This window comes from Sturnira hondurensis, unplaced genomic scaffold (genome assembly GCF_014824575.4).
Source record: "Sturnira hondurensis isolate 20B ecotype Veracruz unplaced genomic scaffold, ASM1482457v3 Scaffold0024124, whole genome shotgun sequence".
NCBI classification, from domain to species: domain Eukaryota; kingdom Metazoa; phylum Chordata; class Mammalia; order Chiroptera; family Phyllostomidae; genus Sturnira; species Sturnira hondurensis.
Window position 1 is genome coordinate 493,272 of NW_028096755.1, and position 16,457 is coordinate 509,728.

The following is a 16,457-nucleotide window of genomic DNA, read 5'->3' on the forward strand; positions in this document are numbered from 1 at the left end:
AAAAGATGTGGTACGTTTATACAATGGAATACTATGTGGCAGTGAAAAAGAAGGAATTCTTACCCTATGCAGCAGCATGGATGGAACTGATGAGTATTATGCTCAGTGAAATAAGCCGGTCAGAGAAAGACAAACACCATAAGATCTCACTTATATGTAGAATCTAATCAACAAAGTAAACTAAAGAACAAAATAGAACCAGAGGCATGGGTACATGGAGCAGACTGACAGCTGTCAGAGGGGATGGGGAGTAGGGGACCAGATGAAAGAAGGTGAAGGGATTAGCTAAAGAATTTACATGCATGACCCATAGACACAGACAACAGTGTGGTGATGTCCAGAGGGAATGGGGGGCAGGCTGGTTGGAGGTGGGCAAAGGGGGGTAGGAATGGGGACATCTGTAATAGTGTCAACAATGCAAATGAAGTTTAAAAAAAGGGTGAAGAGCCACTCCTTAAGATCCTCAATGCCTTGATTTTCCTCTTCCCCCTGATTTGCACAGTTCCCCCCTGGGCCTGGTGATCTCCTCAAATTTGACTTCAGGTCACATTTACTAGCAAATTTCTACTTTATTCTCTTTTTAAAATACCATGGCAAGTACCCCATTTCCAGTGCCTTTCATATGCTGAACAGGTGTGAATCATATCATTTAGCCCTGGTTGAGAGAGTTGAATGAGGTCATTTGTAAGGTGATCCTTTAAAACACAGAGAAAGGGCATTTCGACAGGTTAGTGATGTGGAAGCCAACAGGTCTAAGCAAAGCAATCTTATTCCAGAACCTCTGATCTCAAGTCCTCTGCTAATTGATTTAGGTAGACACCAAGTTAGTGTCCACAGGCATCAGCTGCGAAAAGAAAGGTTCCTTCTCTTTGTGACAGCATAGATGGAACTGGAGAGCATTATGCTGAGAGAAATAAGCCAGTTGGTAAAAGACAAATACCATTTGATCTCACCTATAAGTGGAACCCAATCAACAAAACAAATGAGCAAGCAGCTGACTTGAAACCTCAGTAATTCTTCCAAGGTTTAACATGCAAACACTCAGAAAAAGGGAGGAGGAATTTTTATTGTAGAGACTTAGCAGTTGAATGAAGAAATAGACAAATGGAATAAAGAAGAAGCTGTGTAAGCAGAGAGGAGGGGGAGGGGGATAACAGGGGGAAAAAGGGGGAAGGGTTGTTAAGGGATACTTATAAAGGACCCATGGACAAAGCCAAGGGCGGTAGGATTGAGGGTGGGAGGTGGGGGTGGGTGGGGTGGGGGGAAGTGGTGGCAGGAAAATGAAGACAACTGTACTTGAACAACAATAAAAGAGAAAATAAAAAAGAAAAAGAAATTTTTTTTAAAAAAAGCAAAAAAAAAAAAAAGGATGAAGCCGGGATGCTACTCACCTGTTCAACACCTAAACCTACTCCGCCTAGTGCTGCTGGTTTGGGAAAGCTCCTATAAAAGAGTTTCTGTTCCTGCCCAAGCTCTGTGATTGGTCCTTGGGACCCAATCCCATTGCCAAGAACTTCCTGTATCCAGTGTGATTACTGATAGGTAGAGACCATTTCTTGAATGGAAGCATCATATTCTCAGCATTCTCAACCTAGGCTGCATGTTAAACTCATTTGTCTGGGGCATCTTTTCAAAGTACTAGTGCCCAGAGATTATGACATATAGGTCCATGGGGGCTGTCCAGACACTGGGCATGGAGGGGGGAGGTCTTTAAAGATTCCCAGGTGATTGTAATTGCAGCCAAACTTGAGAACCAGGGCTCAGAACCTTCAGCTGTGATTAGCAGCCTCCTGCTCTCATGCAGGTATTTAAAAACCTATCTATATTTCATGTTAAATGTAAGTGACACATTAACTACAAGAAGTCCATCGAGATCCACATTCGCCAGTTTGTAAAATTAAAAAAATTCTTTATTGATCTGAGATAGAGATAGAGATAGATAGATAGATAGAGAGATCAGTTTGTTGTTTCAAGTATACAGGCATTCACTGCTTGATTCTTACATGGGCCCTGACAAGGAATTGAACCCACAACCTTGGTGTATGGAACCATACTTCAACCAACTGAGCTACCAGACCAGGGCTGAGTTCATTAGTTTTATACTAACAGCATTAATTTTTGTAGGTATGTAAGTAAGACTTCAATGTTTTGCATTTTGAAGTTCTGTTTATTATTTAGAGTGAGTATATCTAAACATCTGTCATCTATCTGCTCAAACTTGAAAAGTCTCTAGACCAACACAGTATCATATACAACAAAGTGAGTATAGTAAAATAATTTAGTACAATGAAGTCATTTAAGAAGCATGTATTATAAGACACCTTTGTAATTTTAAACTTTCTCTTTCTCATTACCAATAGTTAATTTTTAATTTTTTAAAAGTACCTTTCTGTTTATTTTTTGAAAACGTTTTTATTTATTTATTTTTAGAGAGGGGAAGGGAGGGAGAAGAGAGGGAGAGAAACATCAGTATGTGGTTGCCTCTCACATGCCCCCTACTGGGGACCTGGCCCAAAACCCAGGCATGTGCCCTGACTGGGAATTGAACAAGCAACCCTTTGGTTTGCAGGCTAGCACTCAATCCACTGAGCTACACCAGCCAGGGCATTTATTACAATATTATTGACTTTTTTTTCTGTGGTGTACTTTACATCCCTGTGACTGTTTTTATAACTGACAATGTATACTTAATCCCTTCACCTTATTCACCCATCCTCAACCCTTCTCCCATCTGATGACCATCAGTTTGTTCTTTGTATCTATGAGTTTGTTTCTTTTATTTGTTCATTTATTTCATTTTGTTTTTTAGATTCCACATAGAAATGAAACCATAGGGTATTTGTCTTTCTCTGCCACACTTATTTCATTGAACACAGTACCCTCTAGGTCCATCTAGACTGTCACAATGGTAAGATGCCATTCTTTTTTATGACCAAGTAATATTCCAGTGTATACCTGTACCACAACTTCTTTTTCCAGTTGTCTATTGATGGGCACTTGGGTTGCTTTCATATCCTGGTTGATTAAAAACAATTCTTTTGTTAACTTGACTATACAACCAAGCTTGAAAATTGTGTAGGAGAGCCACATCTCTTAAGTTATTGTGTCTTGATTGTATTAGAACTAACTAAGGGTTTTATAAATGATACTATTTCCTGAGTACTATCCTTGGCTGGATGAAGAAGCCATAGGGTCAATCATTGACCATCCACCTTCAGCTTCCCACTGTTTTGTCCCTTAAACTCTGGCCATTATAAATAATACATAAATGAACATGAGCGGTTGTGTTCCAACAAAACTTTTTTAAAACTCTCTTTTATTATAGATGTTATATTTTTTTTCACACGTTTTCATACTATTTGCGGTCCTTTGGCCTTTGTGAATGTGGGTATTTTATTATCTTGATTGTGATGAGGGTTTCATAGGTGTTTGCATATTAATTCTATTAATATGCTGTATATATTAATTATATTCAGGTCTTTGTATACCAATGATACCTCAATAAAGCTGTTAAGAATATACTTCTTCTGGCTGATGTGGCTCAGTGGATTGAGTGCTGGGCTGCAAACCAAAGGGTTGCCGGTTCGATTCCCAGTCAGGGCACATGCCTGGGTTGCGGGCCAGGTTCCTGGTGGGGGGGTGCGTGAGAGGCAACCACACATTGATGTTTCTCTCCCTCTCTTCCTTCCTCCTTTCTCCTCTCTAAAAATAAATAAATAAAGTTAAAAAAAAAAAGAATATTCTTTTTTTGATTTTTTTCAGCCATACAAGTTGCACTGCTGGTGATGGTTGTACAACAGTGTGTCACTGAAGCCTATACTTAAAAATGGTTCGAGCGGTACATTTTTTATGTTATTGCAAATGAAAAAGGGGTTTTAGGGAAAGTGATCTCACAGGGTGATCTGATCATAAATTCCTAACTGGGCAGTCACCTGACCCCCCAGGCATATGAGTTCTTTAGTCAAAGGTTTATCTTTGCCTCAAGCAAGCTCTGAGTGCAGTTTCTGTGCACAGAGGTTAACACACCTTTGAAATAAGCTGTGACAACCCCGGAGAGAGCAAAGAATCTTTTTTTTTACCTTGTGGATATAAAAATATTTAATCTTTATTATATTTTCCATTACCATGTAGTCCCCTTATAACCCCCACCCTCCAGCAATCACCACATGATTGTTCATGTCTGTGAGTCCTTTTTTCCTTTTTGCTCAATCCCTCCGCCCCCTTGCCCCATCCCCTGACTGTCTGTCATCTGCTCTCCACAAGTCTGTCTCTGTTTTGCTTGTTAGTTCAGTTGAGAGTACATATTCTTATTTACTATCCTGTAATCTGATCCCTGCCTTGCTTTCTCCCACTTTAGTGTAATCTTCCTTCCATTGCCCTCTTAATTTCAAATGCATAAAAGAACGCTGCAAAACTATTATTTTTGATGAAAGGAATAAATTTAGCATCTTTTCTGTGCTTCTAGGCTGTCACATAAAACCTGGCACCTGAGAGGATTGAAGTATATATATATTTTTAATCAGTGAAAACATACAAAAATCACTCTGTCATTGTCCCAGTAACTTTTCGGGGTCCTTGGAATTGCCGGGCAATTGTTGTAGAGATTCTGGAAATGGCTGGGTGATAAGTGTTCAGGTCTCCAGATTCAGGGGGTCACATGGGTCCCCTGGGTGGGGTCTGTGGCCTCAGATGTAGAAACAGTGACTCTAGAGGAGGGACCTTCCGACAGGCAGCGCTAAGTGTTCCCGTCCAAAGCAGAGCTCATTGTGGGACAATGGTTGCGTATTCGCTGGTGTGGGTCTGTCTGGGTGTCGAAAAGGTCCCCTGGTTGGGACCATTGAAGGCCACTTGCAAATAGGTGACGTCCTGTGGGTCTCTAGCTTCAGGGGCCTGAGGAAGGAAGGGAGACTCTGATATGGCGGTGTGAAGTTGGGGACCCAGGAATTGTTGGAGAGCAGAGCCAAGGAGGAAACTCTTACCTGTCTATTCCTTGACTCCACTGGCTGTCTCCCTGTCTTGGCAGCTATTAGAGGGAAGAGGTAGTTGTTAGGGGCTGTGTACTGGATACCACTCCCCACCTCCCCAGTAGATATGCTGACACCCTAACCCTCCGGGGGACGGGATTGGGAAGTGGTGCCTCCCACTGAGAGATGACTGAGTTTAGATGATGTCCTAGAGGTGAATTCTCCTTCTGGGGTTAGTGCCCTTGTAGCAGCAGCAGGCCAGAACTCCCGCTTTCTCCCTGCCACCTGGGCAGCAGGAAGGTGGGTACCTGCGAGAGAATACCCTCCCTGCCCCCAGGACCCAAACCACCAGCACCTTCAACCGCCGACCACCCAGTCCTCAAAACTGGGAGAACTGAACGCTGCCTCAGCCTCCCAGTCTATTTCCGTTAGCGTGGCCAGAACAGACTGAGACACCAGGTGGTCATGTTCTCAGAAAGGCCATTGTGGGTGTCCCGGCCCTGTCTTCTGATTTCACAGATGGGAGCGCTTAGAAGGTACTTGGGCTCATAGCTGGAGCTAGCAAAGCAGCCCACGTCTCCACACCGCTGGCTCCCTCACCACCCCTCCCCCAGCAAATGCCCCCTTGGGGCAGGGGCCCCTTTCCCCTGTAGGATTTGCAGCATAGGGGGCCTTGCCCCTGTCTCCCTCCCGCCTTCCCTCTAGGACCTACTGTTTTTGGCTTTGCAGTGGCGGAAAAATAAGAAAAGGAGGACAACGAGGAGGAGAAACAGCAGGATGGCCACCAGCAAGCCAATCACAAGAGGCAGGTTTTGGGAAAGGCCTGCGAAGGAGAAGAGTGTGTGGGAGCAGCTGCCCTGCCTGAAGGACCTTCACAGAAGGCACAGTGGCTGTGTGCTCTCGCAGACCCCATCCCGACTGCAGAGGGCTGTCCCCTGTAAACCCTAATACGAACGGAGCCACTTTAAAGTGGAACCGGAGCTGCCAGGTCAGAGCAGCCGCCTTGCACATGGTACAACTCAAACCCTGGGATGTGAAAAACAGGGCAAAAGAACCCTTGGATTGGGCCTTAGCAACCCTGTGTCCCAAAGAACTGGTTGCAAGACAAGAAGAAAGCCAATACTAGGACTACTGGGCTGATGGCTCCTGGGCTTCAAATGAAAAAATAACAACATATTGTTGCCCTGGCTGGTTGGTTCAGTGGACTGAGCATCAGCCTGTGAACCAGAGGGTCGCTGGTTTGAGTCTCAGTCAGGGCACATGCCTGGGTTGCTGGCCGGGTCCCCAGTAGGGGATGCTCTAGAGGCAACTACACATTGATGTTTCTCTCCCTCTCTCCCTCCCTTCTCCTCTTTCTAAAAACAAATAAATAAACTCTAAAAAAAAAAAACCCCAAACAAAACATTGTTCAGATTTAACCATACAGGAATTTCATTTCTTTAATGGGACCTTTTCTCCTTTCTTGTCCTTTTTATTCAAGACTGGCCTCCTCTGGCACCCTGACTCATTGCCCCCTCCCTCTCCCTTGAAACATTCACCACCTTAATCATTAAGCCCTCAAGACCATGAGGTTCTTGTCAGCATTAAATACTCTTGGGGACAAAGCCTCGGGTCTGTTAACCACAGAGACAGAGTTTCAGTTGAACTAGAGATCATCTAGGCCTAGTTGTGTTTCAGCTCCAGACTCACCAATCAGAAGGGGTGATGCCCTGGCCGATGTTAGGGCCTGATGCAATGATCACCTCCTTTCTGCCCTGGTGCTGACCAATCAGGAGAGACCATGACCCTAACCAGAACCCTTAGTCACCATGATTAATGATTTTCTTCAGTATAATCCACCTCCTAGAAGCCATCTGAGAGCCAGATCTTGGAGCATTAGCTCACTTGTGGCTCCACGTTTGGTGTCATTTCCATAAAGTAAACCTTTACTTTCTTGGCTGCAAACTCCTGTTCACATTTGATTTGACTTGGATGTATGCAGGTGAATGACACCCTTTAGTATGATGACAACATCACTAAATGTGTTATCTGTACCAGTAGCAATGTCTTCCTTTTATGAATTGTTCTCCTTCCCTTTCTCATAAATGCCCATTGACTTTGTCTCCTCACTGGAAAACTGTTAGGCCTTCTGATTGAATTGAAGACTCCTGAACAGCTGTTCTTCTTGATCTCAATAAATTCTAGTTGCCTCTCATTTGGAAAAGTTTTTAATTTTTAGGTTAATACCCTGTTTCTTAGAAAAAGGGAATGGCTTTGATCATCTCATTTGCTTCATTCGTGAAATCATAGTTGAGAAAGACCTTGGCCCTGGCTGGGTGGCTCGGTTGGTTGGAGCAGTGTCCCATACACCAAAAGGTTGCAGGTTAGGTGCCTGGTCAAGGCACACACACCTAGGTTGTGGGTTTGATTCCTGGTCACGGCAAATATGTCTTTCTCTTTCACATTGCTCCTTTTTTTTTCTCTCTCCCTCTATTCGTCTGTCTCTAAACTCAATAACATATCCTCAAGTGAGGATTTAGAAAAGAAGAGAAGGAAGAACTTGAATATTGTAGTAAGGCAGGGTGTGCCATCTTTCAGCTAAGATCAGTAAAGATCTTACTGGTGTCCCAGTAAAGATCAACCTCTGCTGGTCAGCGGGCACGCTCTCTTTGTTTTGGATGTCCACCTCAGTGGTGAGATGCAGATCTTCACTAGGACCTTAATAGAAAGGCCATCACCCTCGAGGTGGAGCCCAGTGACATGACTGAGAATGTCAAGGCCAATGTCCAGGACAAAGAGAACGTCCCTATTGATCAGAAAAGGATGAACTTTGCAGGGAAACATCCGGAAGATGGACACACACCTGTCTGACCACCACATCCAGGAAGAGTCCACTTTGCCTTTAGTCCTGCACTTGAAGAGGTGTTCAAGTTTCCCCCCTTTAAGCTTTCAACAAATTTAATTGCATTGACTTCAATAAAGTTCTTGCCTTAAAAAATAAGCTTGTATATGGAAGTTTGTATCAATATAGAGATCAGCTGTTTTTTTGTGTGTGTATGGACATGGCCTTTAGAATGGATTTGCACATTTTTAAACTGTTGATGCAAATTGAGATTATTATGCTAAGTGAAGTAAGCCAGCCAGAGAAGGACAAATACATATGATTTCATTCATATTTGAAATTAAATGAACAAAGTAAACGGACAAACAAAATAGAAACAGATGCATGGACATATGGAGCAGACTTACAGCTGTCAGAGGGAAGTGAGGGGAATGGATGAAAGAAGGTGAAGATATTAGCTAAAGAATATACATGCATAACCCATAGACACAAGCAACAGGGTGGTGAAGCCCAGGGAAATGGGAGAGGGCTGGGAGGATGGGGACAAATAGGGACATCTGTAATAGTGCCAACAATAAAAACAAAGGAAAGAAGAAGAAGAATATTTCATGACATGTACAAATATCTGAAAACAAATTTCAGTGCTTGTATGTGACGCTTCGTGGGAACACGACTGTGCTCTCTTCTGAGGTTGTCTGTGAGGTGAGTAGTTGCAAAGGTAACCACAGTTCACAAAGCCCAAAGCATTTACAATCTGGTGCTTGACAGGCATTGTTTGCTGACCACTGGGGTAGAGAAAAGAACAGCTCAGGGAAGAGCCAGATGAGATAAATCTCTAATAATTACTGTTTTTACTCCAAGTCTGTGAGAAGAGGTATGAAAACTTGTACTTTGAATTCTTTACACACAGCAGTGACTCACTCTGTGTAGGTCCTAGGTCTGTGGGTCTGGTGTAACTATCAGAAAATTCTGCAAATGGAAATGAAATGGGCTGGTTTCACTATCTCCACTCAGGCTTTCTGTGCACAGACTCGCAACGACCCACATGCCCTCACAGGCTTGGGCACAAGGTAGGAGGGATGCCTGGTGGGTGAATATCATGCTAAGCAAGAGAAGTCAAACAGAAAATGCCAAGAACCATATGATTTCTTTCCTATGTGGGAATATAAAACTGAAAGCAACAAACAAACAAGAAAAACGAACAAAAACTCATAGACACAGACAACAGTGTGATAGTTATCAGAGGGAAGGGGAGTAGGGGGAGGTGGAAGAGGGTGAAGGGGTAAAATTCATGGTGATGGAAGATGATTTGACTTGGAGTGGTGGGCACACAATGCAATGTACACGTGATATATCACAGAACTGTATGCTTGACACTCATATAGTGTTATTAATCAATGTCACTCCAGTAAATTGAATGAAAATTAAGAAAAGAGTATAAAGAGCAAAGTTAATGGCAGAGCGCACTTCAAGAATTAAGAATTGAGCTGCTTGAAGCAGGGTCGGGCAGGAAAGATCCTCAGACCTAGATGCGCAAGTGGCCCGGACCCAGTAAGGGTGTGGGGCAGACTGACTGCGGTCGCACATTCGTGCACAGTGAGACGGACCACACAGGCCCCAGGAGTCGAGGGCTGATGGTGGTGGCACACTTGCGTGCAGTGGGAGGAAACACATGGGCCCGGTGACGGTGGCAGCTGCCGCACTTGTGGGGGCTGCGGCAGGAGACGGCAGACAGGACGCCATTGCTCCTCTCTGACCCCGCCCCCACATACAGCGTCACAACCCAGCGACTGAGTTGCCCTGTTCTCGTGAACACTTTAGGGCTCTGATCCTGCTACATAACAGGCACAAACAGCTCAAAAGATGATGCAAGAAGAACTCAAAGTCCGAGAGCCTGTAACTCTAAGCGACCAAGAAATTGCCAGCCTCTCAGAAGCACAATTCAAGACACTGTTTATCAGGATGCTCACAGAACTGGTTCATTATAGTCACAAATTTGAGGAACATATGAAGGCTAAACTAATTGAAATGAAGGGAGATGTCCAAGAAACCAATAGTGATGGAAAGAAAACTGGGACTCAAATCAATGGAATGGACCAGAAGGAAGAACAAAACATCCCACCAGAAAGGAATGAAGAAATGAGAATTCAAAAAAATGAGGAGAGGCTTAGGAACCTCCAGGACATCTTTAAACCTTCCAACATCCGGACTATAGGGGTACCAGAAGGGGGAAAGAAACAGCCACGAGTGGAAAACTTATTTGAACAAATAATAAAGGAGAACTTCCCCAGTCTGGCAAAGGAAATAGACTTCCAGGAAATCCAGGAAGCTCAGAGAGTGCCAAAGAAGTTGGACCCAAGAAGGAACACACCAAGGCACATCATAATTACATTAGCCAAGACCAAAATGAAGGAGAGAATCCTAGAAGCAGCAAGGGATAAGGGGACAGTCACCTACAAAGGAGTACCCATCAGACTGTCAGCGGATTTCTCAAAAGAGACCTTACAGGCAAGAAGGGGCTGGAAAGAAGTATTCCAAGTCATGAAATCCAAAGACCTACAGCCAAGATTGCTTTATCCAGCAAAACTTTCATTTAGAATGGAAGGACAGATAAAGTGCTTCTCAGATAAGGTCAAGTTCAAGGAGTTCATCATCACCAAGCCCTTATTATATGAAATGCTAAAGGGACTTATATAAGAAAAAGAAGATGAAAAATACTAACAGTGAAAGGACAGCAAACTCACAGTTATTAACAACCACACCTAAAACAAAAGCAAACCTAGAGGACAGCTAAATCAGGAGTGGAACCATAGAAATGGAGATCACATGGAGGGTTAGCAACAGGGGAGTGGGAGTAGGAGAAGTGGGGAGAAGGCACAGAAAATAGCATAGAGGGTAGGTAGAAAATAGATAGGGGGGAGGGCAAGAATAGTAGGGGAAATATAGAATCTAAAGAACTTGAGACACGTGGTTATAAACTAAGGGCGGGAGAATGGTGGGGGAGGGAGTGTGCAGGGTGGAGGGGAATGAAGGGGGGAATAGAACAACTGTAATGGTATAATCAATAAAATATATTAAAAAAAGAATTGAGCTGCTATGTCAAAATTTGTGGGCTATATGCATTTGCACAGCCAAAAATACACATAAAGAATTCTTTATGTGTTGGTGAGATTCCAATATAAATATGGTTAATGCACGCTAGATCCCAGTAAAATGATTTATTTATTTTTCTTTTTAATTTTTTATTATTGTTTAATTACAGTTGTCTCCATTTCTCCCCCTCATTACTCTCCCCTGACCTACTTGGGGTGACATTGGTTAATAAAACTATATAGGTTTCAGGGCACCTATATAAAATTCTATTTTTAAAAGACTTTATTGATTTATTTTTAGAGAGAAGGGGAGGGAGGGAGAAAGTGAGAGAAACATCAATGTGTGGATGCTTCTCACACACCCCTAACTGGGGACATGGCCCACAACCCAGGCATGTGCACTGACTGGGAATTGAACCAGCGACCCTTTGGTTCTCAGGTCCGCACTCAATCCAGAGTTATGCCAGCCAGAGTTCAAGGGTACAATTCTATAATAAATCATCTGTATATAGTACTGTGTGTTTACCCCAAGTCAAGTCTCCTTCCATCATCATTTATTCCCCCTTTACCTTCTTCTACCTCCCCTCTCTGTAAAAAGATTTCTAATGAAATGGGCAGTGAGCCGGGCTTAGCCCTTGGGCTATAGCCTTCCAGGCCTATTCTACCCACCTCTTATGTATTTTTTAATTCAATAGATAGTTTTTGCTTGCATTATGTTTCCCCTCAGGATGTTCTTCTTTCTGCCCCTGTGTCCTTTGCAGTCTTTATGCTCATCAATTTTATACATGTACCTGCAGTCAACTCTTGTAGCTCAACATTTATAAGCTAACTTTGAATACATGTAAGCTAACTTTGAATACAGCTTTCTCAGAAGCACAAGTTTAAGACAGAACTTCTCACCTTGCCCCACCCACCTTTGAAAACTGATGTGTCTATTTCTCTGTGAGTGGTCCTGCAATGCACGAATGTCGCAAGTACCAATAGAGACGTGTTGTGGCACTGCAGGCAAGGCAAGTATATACTAAATTCTTCTCAACATGTCGAGACACAGAGATGGTAGCCACAACTGCAGAGGTCTTTGCTCAAGAGTTCTTTTTTTAAATTCTCACCAGAGGATATGTTCACTTTGAGAGAGAGAGAGAGAGAGAGAGAGAGAGAGAGAGAGAGAGAGAGAGAGAGAAGAGAAACAGCAATTTGTTGTTCTACTTGTTGATGCATTCATTGGTGGATTCTTATTATATGCCGTGCCTGGGGATTGAACCTGCCACCCTGGCATATGGTGACGATGCTCCAGCCAACTGAGCTACCCAGCTAGTACCAGAATTCCTCTTGAAAAGCTGATTCTTGGCCCTGGCTGGCGTAGCTCAGTGGATTGAGCGCGGGCCTGCGAACCAGACGATCGCTGTTCGATTCCCAGTCAGGGCACATGCCTGGGTTGCAGGCCGGTTCCTTGCAGGCTAACTACCAGCAGGGGACGCACAAAAGGCAACCGTACATTGATGTTTCTCTCCCTCTCTCCTTCCCCTCTGAAGATAAATAAATAAATAAAATCTTAAAAAAAAAAAGAAAAGCTGATTCTGTCTCTGATAAATACTATCTTTACTCCAAGTCTGAGAGAAGAGGCATGAACATTTGTACTTTGAATTCTCTGCACATACCAGTGACTCACCCTGTGTAGGTCCCAGGTCTGTGAGTCTGGTGGAAGCATCAGGAAATTCTGCAAATGGGGACAAAATGGGCTGGTTTCATTATCTCCACTCAGGCTCTCTGGGCACAGACTTGCAATGCGCCACATGCCCTCACAGGCTTGGGCACAAGATAGGAGGGCTGCAGGGTGGCTGAGGGGTAAGGGTGTCCCCACAGTTTCCTGTCCAAGAACAGGGTGGTGACACCCCCAACCTCCTTAGCTTCTCCCTTTTCCCGCACCTCCCCTCTAACTGGACATCATCAACCTCACGTGGGAACATGAAGATGAACAAGCTTCCTCACCTTTGACCTCAAGTTCTAATGGGTCACTGGGGTGAGACCACAGATAGGGGTTGTTGTTGAAGGCACCATAGCACTTATAGGTCCCTGCTTGAGTGGGGGTCACAGGCCCCCTGTGGAAGATGGCCTGGCAGCGATCATCCTGGCATGTGGTACTTTGATTCCAGATGGTGTGAAATCCATCTTCTTTGATGAAGATAAATCTATTAAACTTGAGTTTTGAGGAACACTTCAATGTCACATTGTCTCCTGAAGCCACCACAGTGCCACTCATGCTACTGAGTGAGGGTTTCATATAAGATCCTGAGAAAGAGAGAATTTCAGTGACAAAGGGAGGCCATGTACTTTCATTGTCCTTTGTGTTTCCCAAAAAGAGATATGACTCTGGGTTCTAGCCACTTCCTGCCCCACCCTGAGGAAAGCCCTCTCTGCACAACCCTCGTTCCTTCCCAGAGACTGAGGCTTCCTATCTGAGAGCCTGGTCCTCCTCCTGCAAAGGGCCCCACCTGGCCCTACTGCCCGTGTGTCACTCACCTGTCATGACCAGCGTCATGGGGGCACTGTGTGAGGACCAGAGTTTTCCACTTCTGTAGGAACAGTGGTACAGTCCTGTCTGGTCTGTTGTCATCTCTTTGATATATAAAGTGGACATCTTAGCCTCCCTAGGCTCAGGTCCTTTCTCTTTAAATATCTTGTATGCTTCAGCTTCTGTAGGCCCCCAGCACTGGATGGTCACAATTTTCTTAGATGGAACTATGGATCCAGGCTGAGCTGTGATATTAGGTTGGGGTAAACCTCCTAGAAGAACAGGTGAGAAATGTACAGGTGTATCTGTTTCTCATGCCACTCCCCTCTGCCTCCACGCTTACAGCCACAAGGTTAAGGCAAAGATGTCTCCTCCCAAGAAAGCTGATATCTGAGCAAACCCAAGTCAGTCTTTGGAACATTAAAAAAATACTCACCTCATAATCGGAAAAGTAGATAAAAATAAAAAATAATATAACAAAAATACTTACCTTTCTCAACCCGTATGCTCTGACCTAGAATCAGCTCTGGAAGAAAAGACCAGGTGAGACAGCCCAGTCTTTAAAAAATTTGTTTTAATTCACAGTTCACGTTCAATATTATTTTGTATCAGTTTCAGGTGTACAGCATGGTGGTCAGACTATCACGTGCTTTATAAGGGGTTTCCTTGATATTTCCAACACCCACCTTGCACCGTACACACAGTTATTACATTATATTTCCTACACCATACTTTGCACCCAGTGAATATTTTATAATCACAAACCTGAACTTCTCAATCCCTTCACATTTTCCACCCAGCCCTCCTGTCTCCCTCCCCTTAGGCAACAGTCGGTCAGCTCTCTGTGCTTATGAGTTCCTTTCTGTTTTGTTTTCTTTGTTTTTATTGGAGAACAGCCCTGTCTTATAGAACCACTGACCTGCCCCCTGTAGCCTTGTGTTTGCACACCGACCCTTCTGTCCAGACTCACCAAGACAGAGCAGAGTGGAAAGGACCAGGGACATGATTGAGGGTCCTAGCTGGCCGCCTGCCCCAGCGATGCTGCGTTATGAGGCACAGACTTCTCTAAGAGGAATGCAAGGCAACAGGAAGTGGTGCAGTAGCCTTGAGTTTCACCCCCTAGAGTGAAAGAAGACATTTCACAACCTCTTCTGCATGAGTCTTGCTGACGCAGCTCAGCCATGAAGATAGTAATCATCTGACTTTCAGAATGCTATCTATCAACTTTGTCCCTATTTCTGTCCCCAATTCCTCAGGAGCATTTAATCTTTCTGTTTAAAGTGCACAGTGAGCAGGGAGCACTGATACAAAGCAGATCAGAAGTAGTTCCCAATCTGAAGTGTGCTCTGAAATACTCTGTGAGCTCATGGCACTTGCTTCTAAATGCCAGGGTGTGCCTTGCCACTGTTGCTCGCTGCCCCCCCCCCAAAAAAAAAAAGTCTGCTGTTTGTCTAATCTGAATTGTATTTTTTGTGCTCTATTTATATCTTTTTGTGCAATGGATGGGGTAAGATAACCACAGGGTAAAGAAGAGGAAATAAATAATTTTTAACCTGAGGTCTGATCTGAAATACTGTGCGAACTTGTGGTCCTCTTTTGTCAATTCTGTGTTCCATTGTTCATATACAAAATGGCAAGAATGACAATGAGTTCCTGAAAAGTGCTAACTGCCGAGTGTGCAAAGTGTCCCAGACAGACCTTGCTGGAGGGGCCATTGTGGAACTGTCATTTGTCCTGTTTCTGTGTATTTCTTCAAGGTCATGTTGGCACGGATTCTGTTCTTGGAAATCAGTCAACATTGAACCTAAAGGAGATATCACATTGGCTGAAGTCACTCCTTTGTCCTTTTCTAAATTAAATTAGCGGGGGTGGTGTTGGTTAATAACATCACAGAGGTTTCAAGTGTGTCATTCTCTATTACATCACTTGTATTTGTATTTTGTGTTGAGCAGCCAACATGTAGCTTCCTTGTGTCACCATGGTTTTGAATCCCTTCACCTTCTTCGTGCTCCCCCATCCCTACGCCCCTTCAGCTTTGTGCTTAAATCTGCACACTGGTGGAGCCTTCAGCCAGTTCATCCAGGTTCATTCATGCTGTCACACATGGCAGGTTTTGGAGAGCCTATTTCTTTAAAATATTTTAATAGATATTTTCTTTCATTTTTTTTCCAAAAAATTGAGTTTAGTTACAGTTGTCCCATTTTTTCCCCTGTTGGTCTCCCCTACCCCACACACCCTCCACCCCACTCAAAAATTATTTATTTATTTATTTTTAGGGAGTGGAGAATGAGGGAGAAAGAGAGAAAGGAAACTTTGCCTCTCATACACACCCCAACCAGGGGCTGAACACAGGCATTGACCCATTGACTTTTTGCTTTGCAGGATGACTCTCTAACCAACTGAGCCTCACCACCCAATGCCAGACAGCCCATTTCCAAGCAGGTGACTTCAAGGATGGTTTTTCTTTCTTCTTCTCCATGTGACAGTCTTGCCTTGTCCGTGTCACTCACTTGCCCCCTTGCAGAGACCCCTGGTCTGGCTTAGATCTGTTTTGACAACACTGGGCATTCTGTTCAGGCATTCTTGATTGTGGCTTCTTATCAGTTCATCCAGTGCTCCATTATCACCGTGTAGTTCTTCTTTTTCATATTTAACCACTGTTTCAGGCTCTGTCTACCCAACCTGGACTCACTTATTCCACTAGAAGCCTGTCTAAGTCCATCCCTCTCCCCCTGCCACCTGTGAGTTCTGTGAACTCTGGGGAGGAGCCATGTAATATTTCAGTCAATTTAATTCCTTCAGTTGTAAGGAATTTTACAAATTAAACCCTCCTTCAGGGGATTTTAAGCATAAACACATTTTATAGGGCTACAGGATGATTAAGTGAAATAAGGTAATAACTGGGTCATGGTACCTATGAATCCATCAATGTGTATGTGATTATTTTGCCTTCTAGTTGGTTTTGGTGAAGCCTGAAATATGTGCATGTGAATAAGCAACTGTATACTTTAATTTATGCATTTGGTGATTGATTCATTTAGTTAGCTGCGAGTTAGTTATTGGACTTT

General features: G+C 43.7%; 1 protein-coding gene across 4 annotated transcripts; it reads right to left on the reverse strand.

Annotated features, from left to right (window-relative positions):
* Nucleotides 1–4,506: 4,506 nt before the first annotated feature.
* LOC118981381 (leukocyte immunoglobulin-like receptor subfamily A member 6) lies at nucleotides 4,507–14,449 on the reverse strand. Of its 4 annotated transcripts, XM_037038114.1 has the most exons (8): nucleotides 14,360–14,449; nucleotides 13,880–13,915; nucleotides 13,398–13,661; nucleotides 12,867–13,166; nucleotides 12,547–12,594; nucleotides 11,447–11,449; nucleotides 4,980–5,023; nucleotides 4,507–4,890 (listed from the first exon to the last, which is right to left on the reverse strand). In XM_037038114.1, exons 1-8 carry the CDS (start codon nucleotides 14,391–14,393, stop codon nucleotides 4,762–4,764), a joined length of 858 nt encoding a protein of 285 aa, XP_036894009.1. In that variant the 5' UTR covers nucleotides 14,394–14,449; the 3' UTR covers nucleotides 4,507–4,761. The 4 variants fall into 4 exon arrangements, with proteins under 4 accessions (XP_036894009.1, XP_036894012.1, XP_036894011.1 ...); XM_037038117.1 differs by lacking the exon at nucleotides 13,398–13,661; XM_037038115.1 differs by lacking the exons at nucleotides 4,507–4,890; nucleotides 4,980–5,023; nucleotides 11,447–11,449 and adding an exon at nucleotides 8,422–8,754.
* Between the last annotated feature and the right edge of the window lie 2,008 nt (nucleotides 14,450–16,457).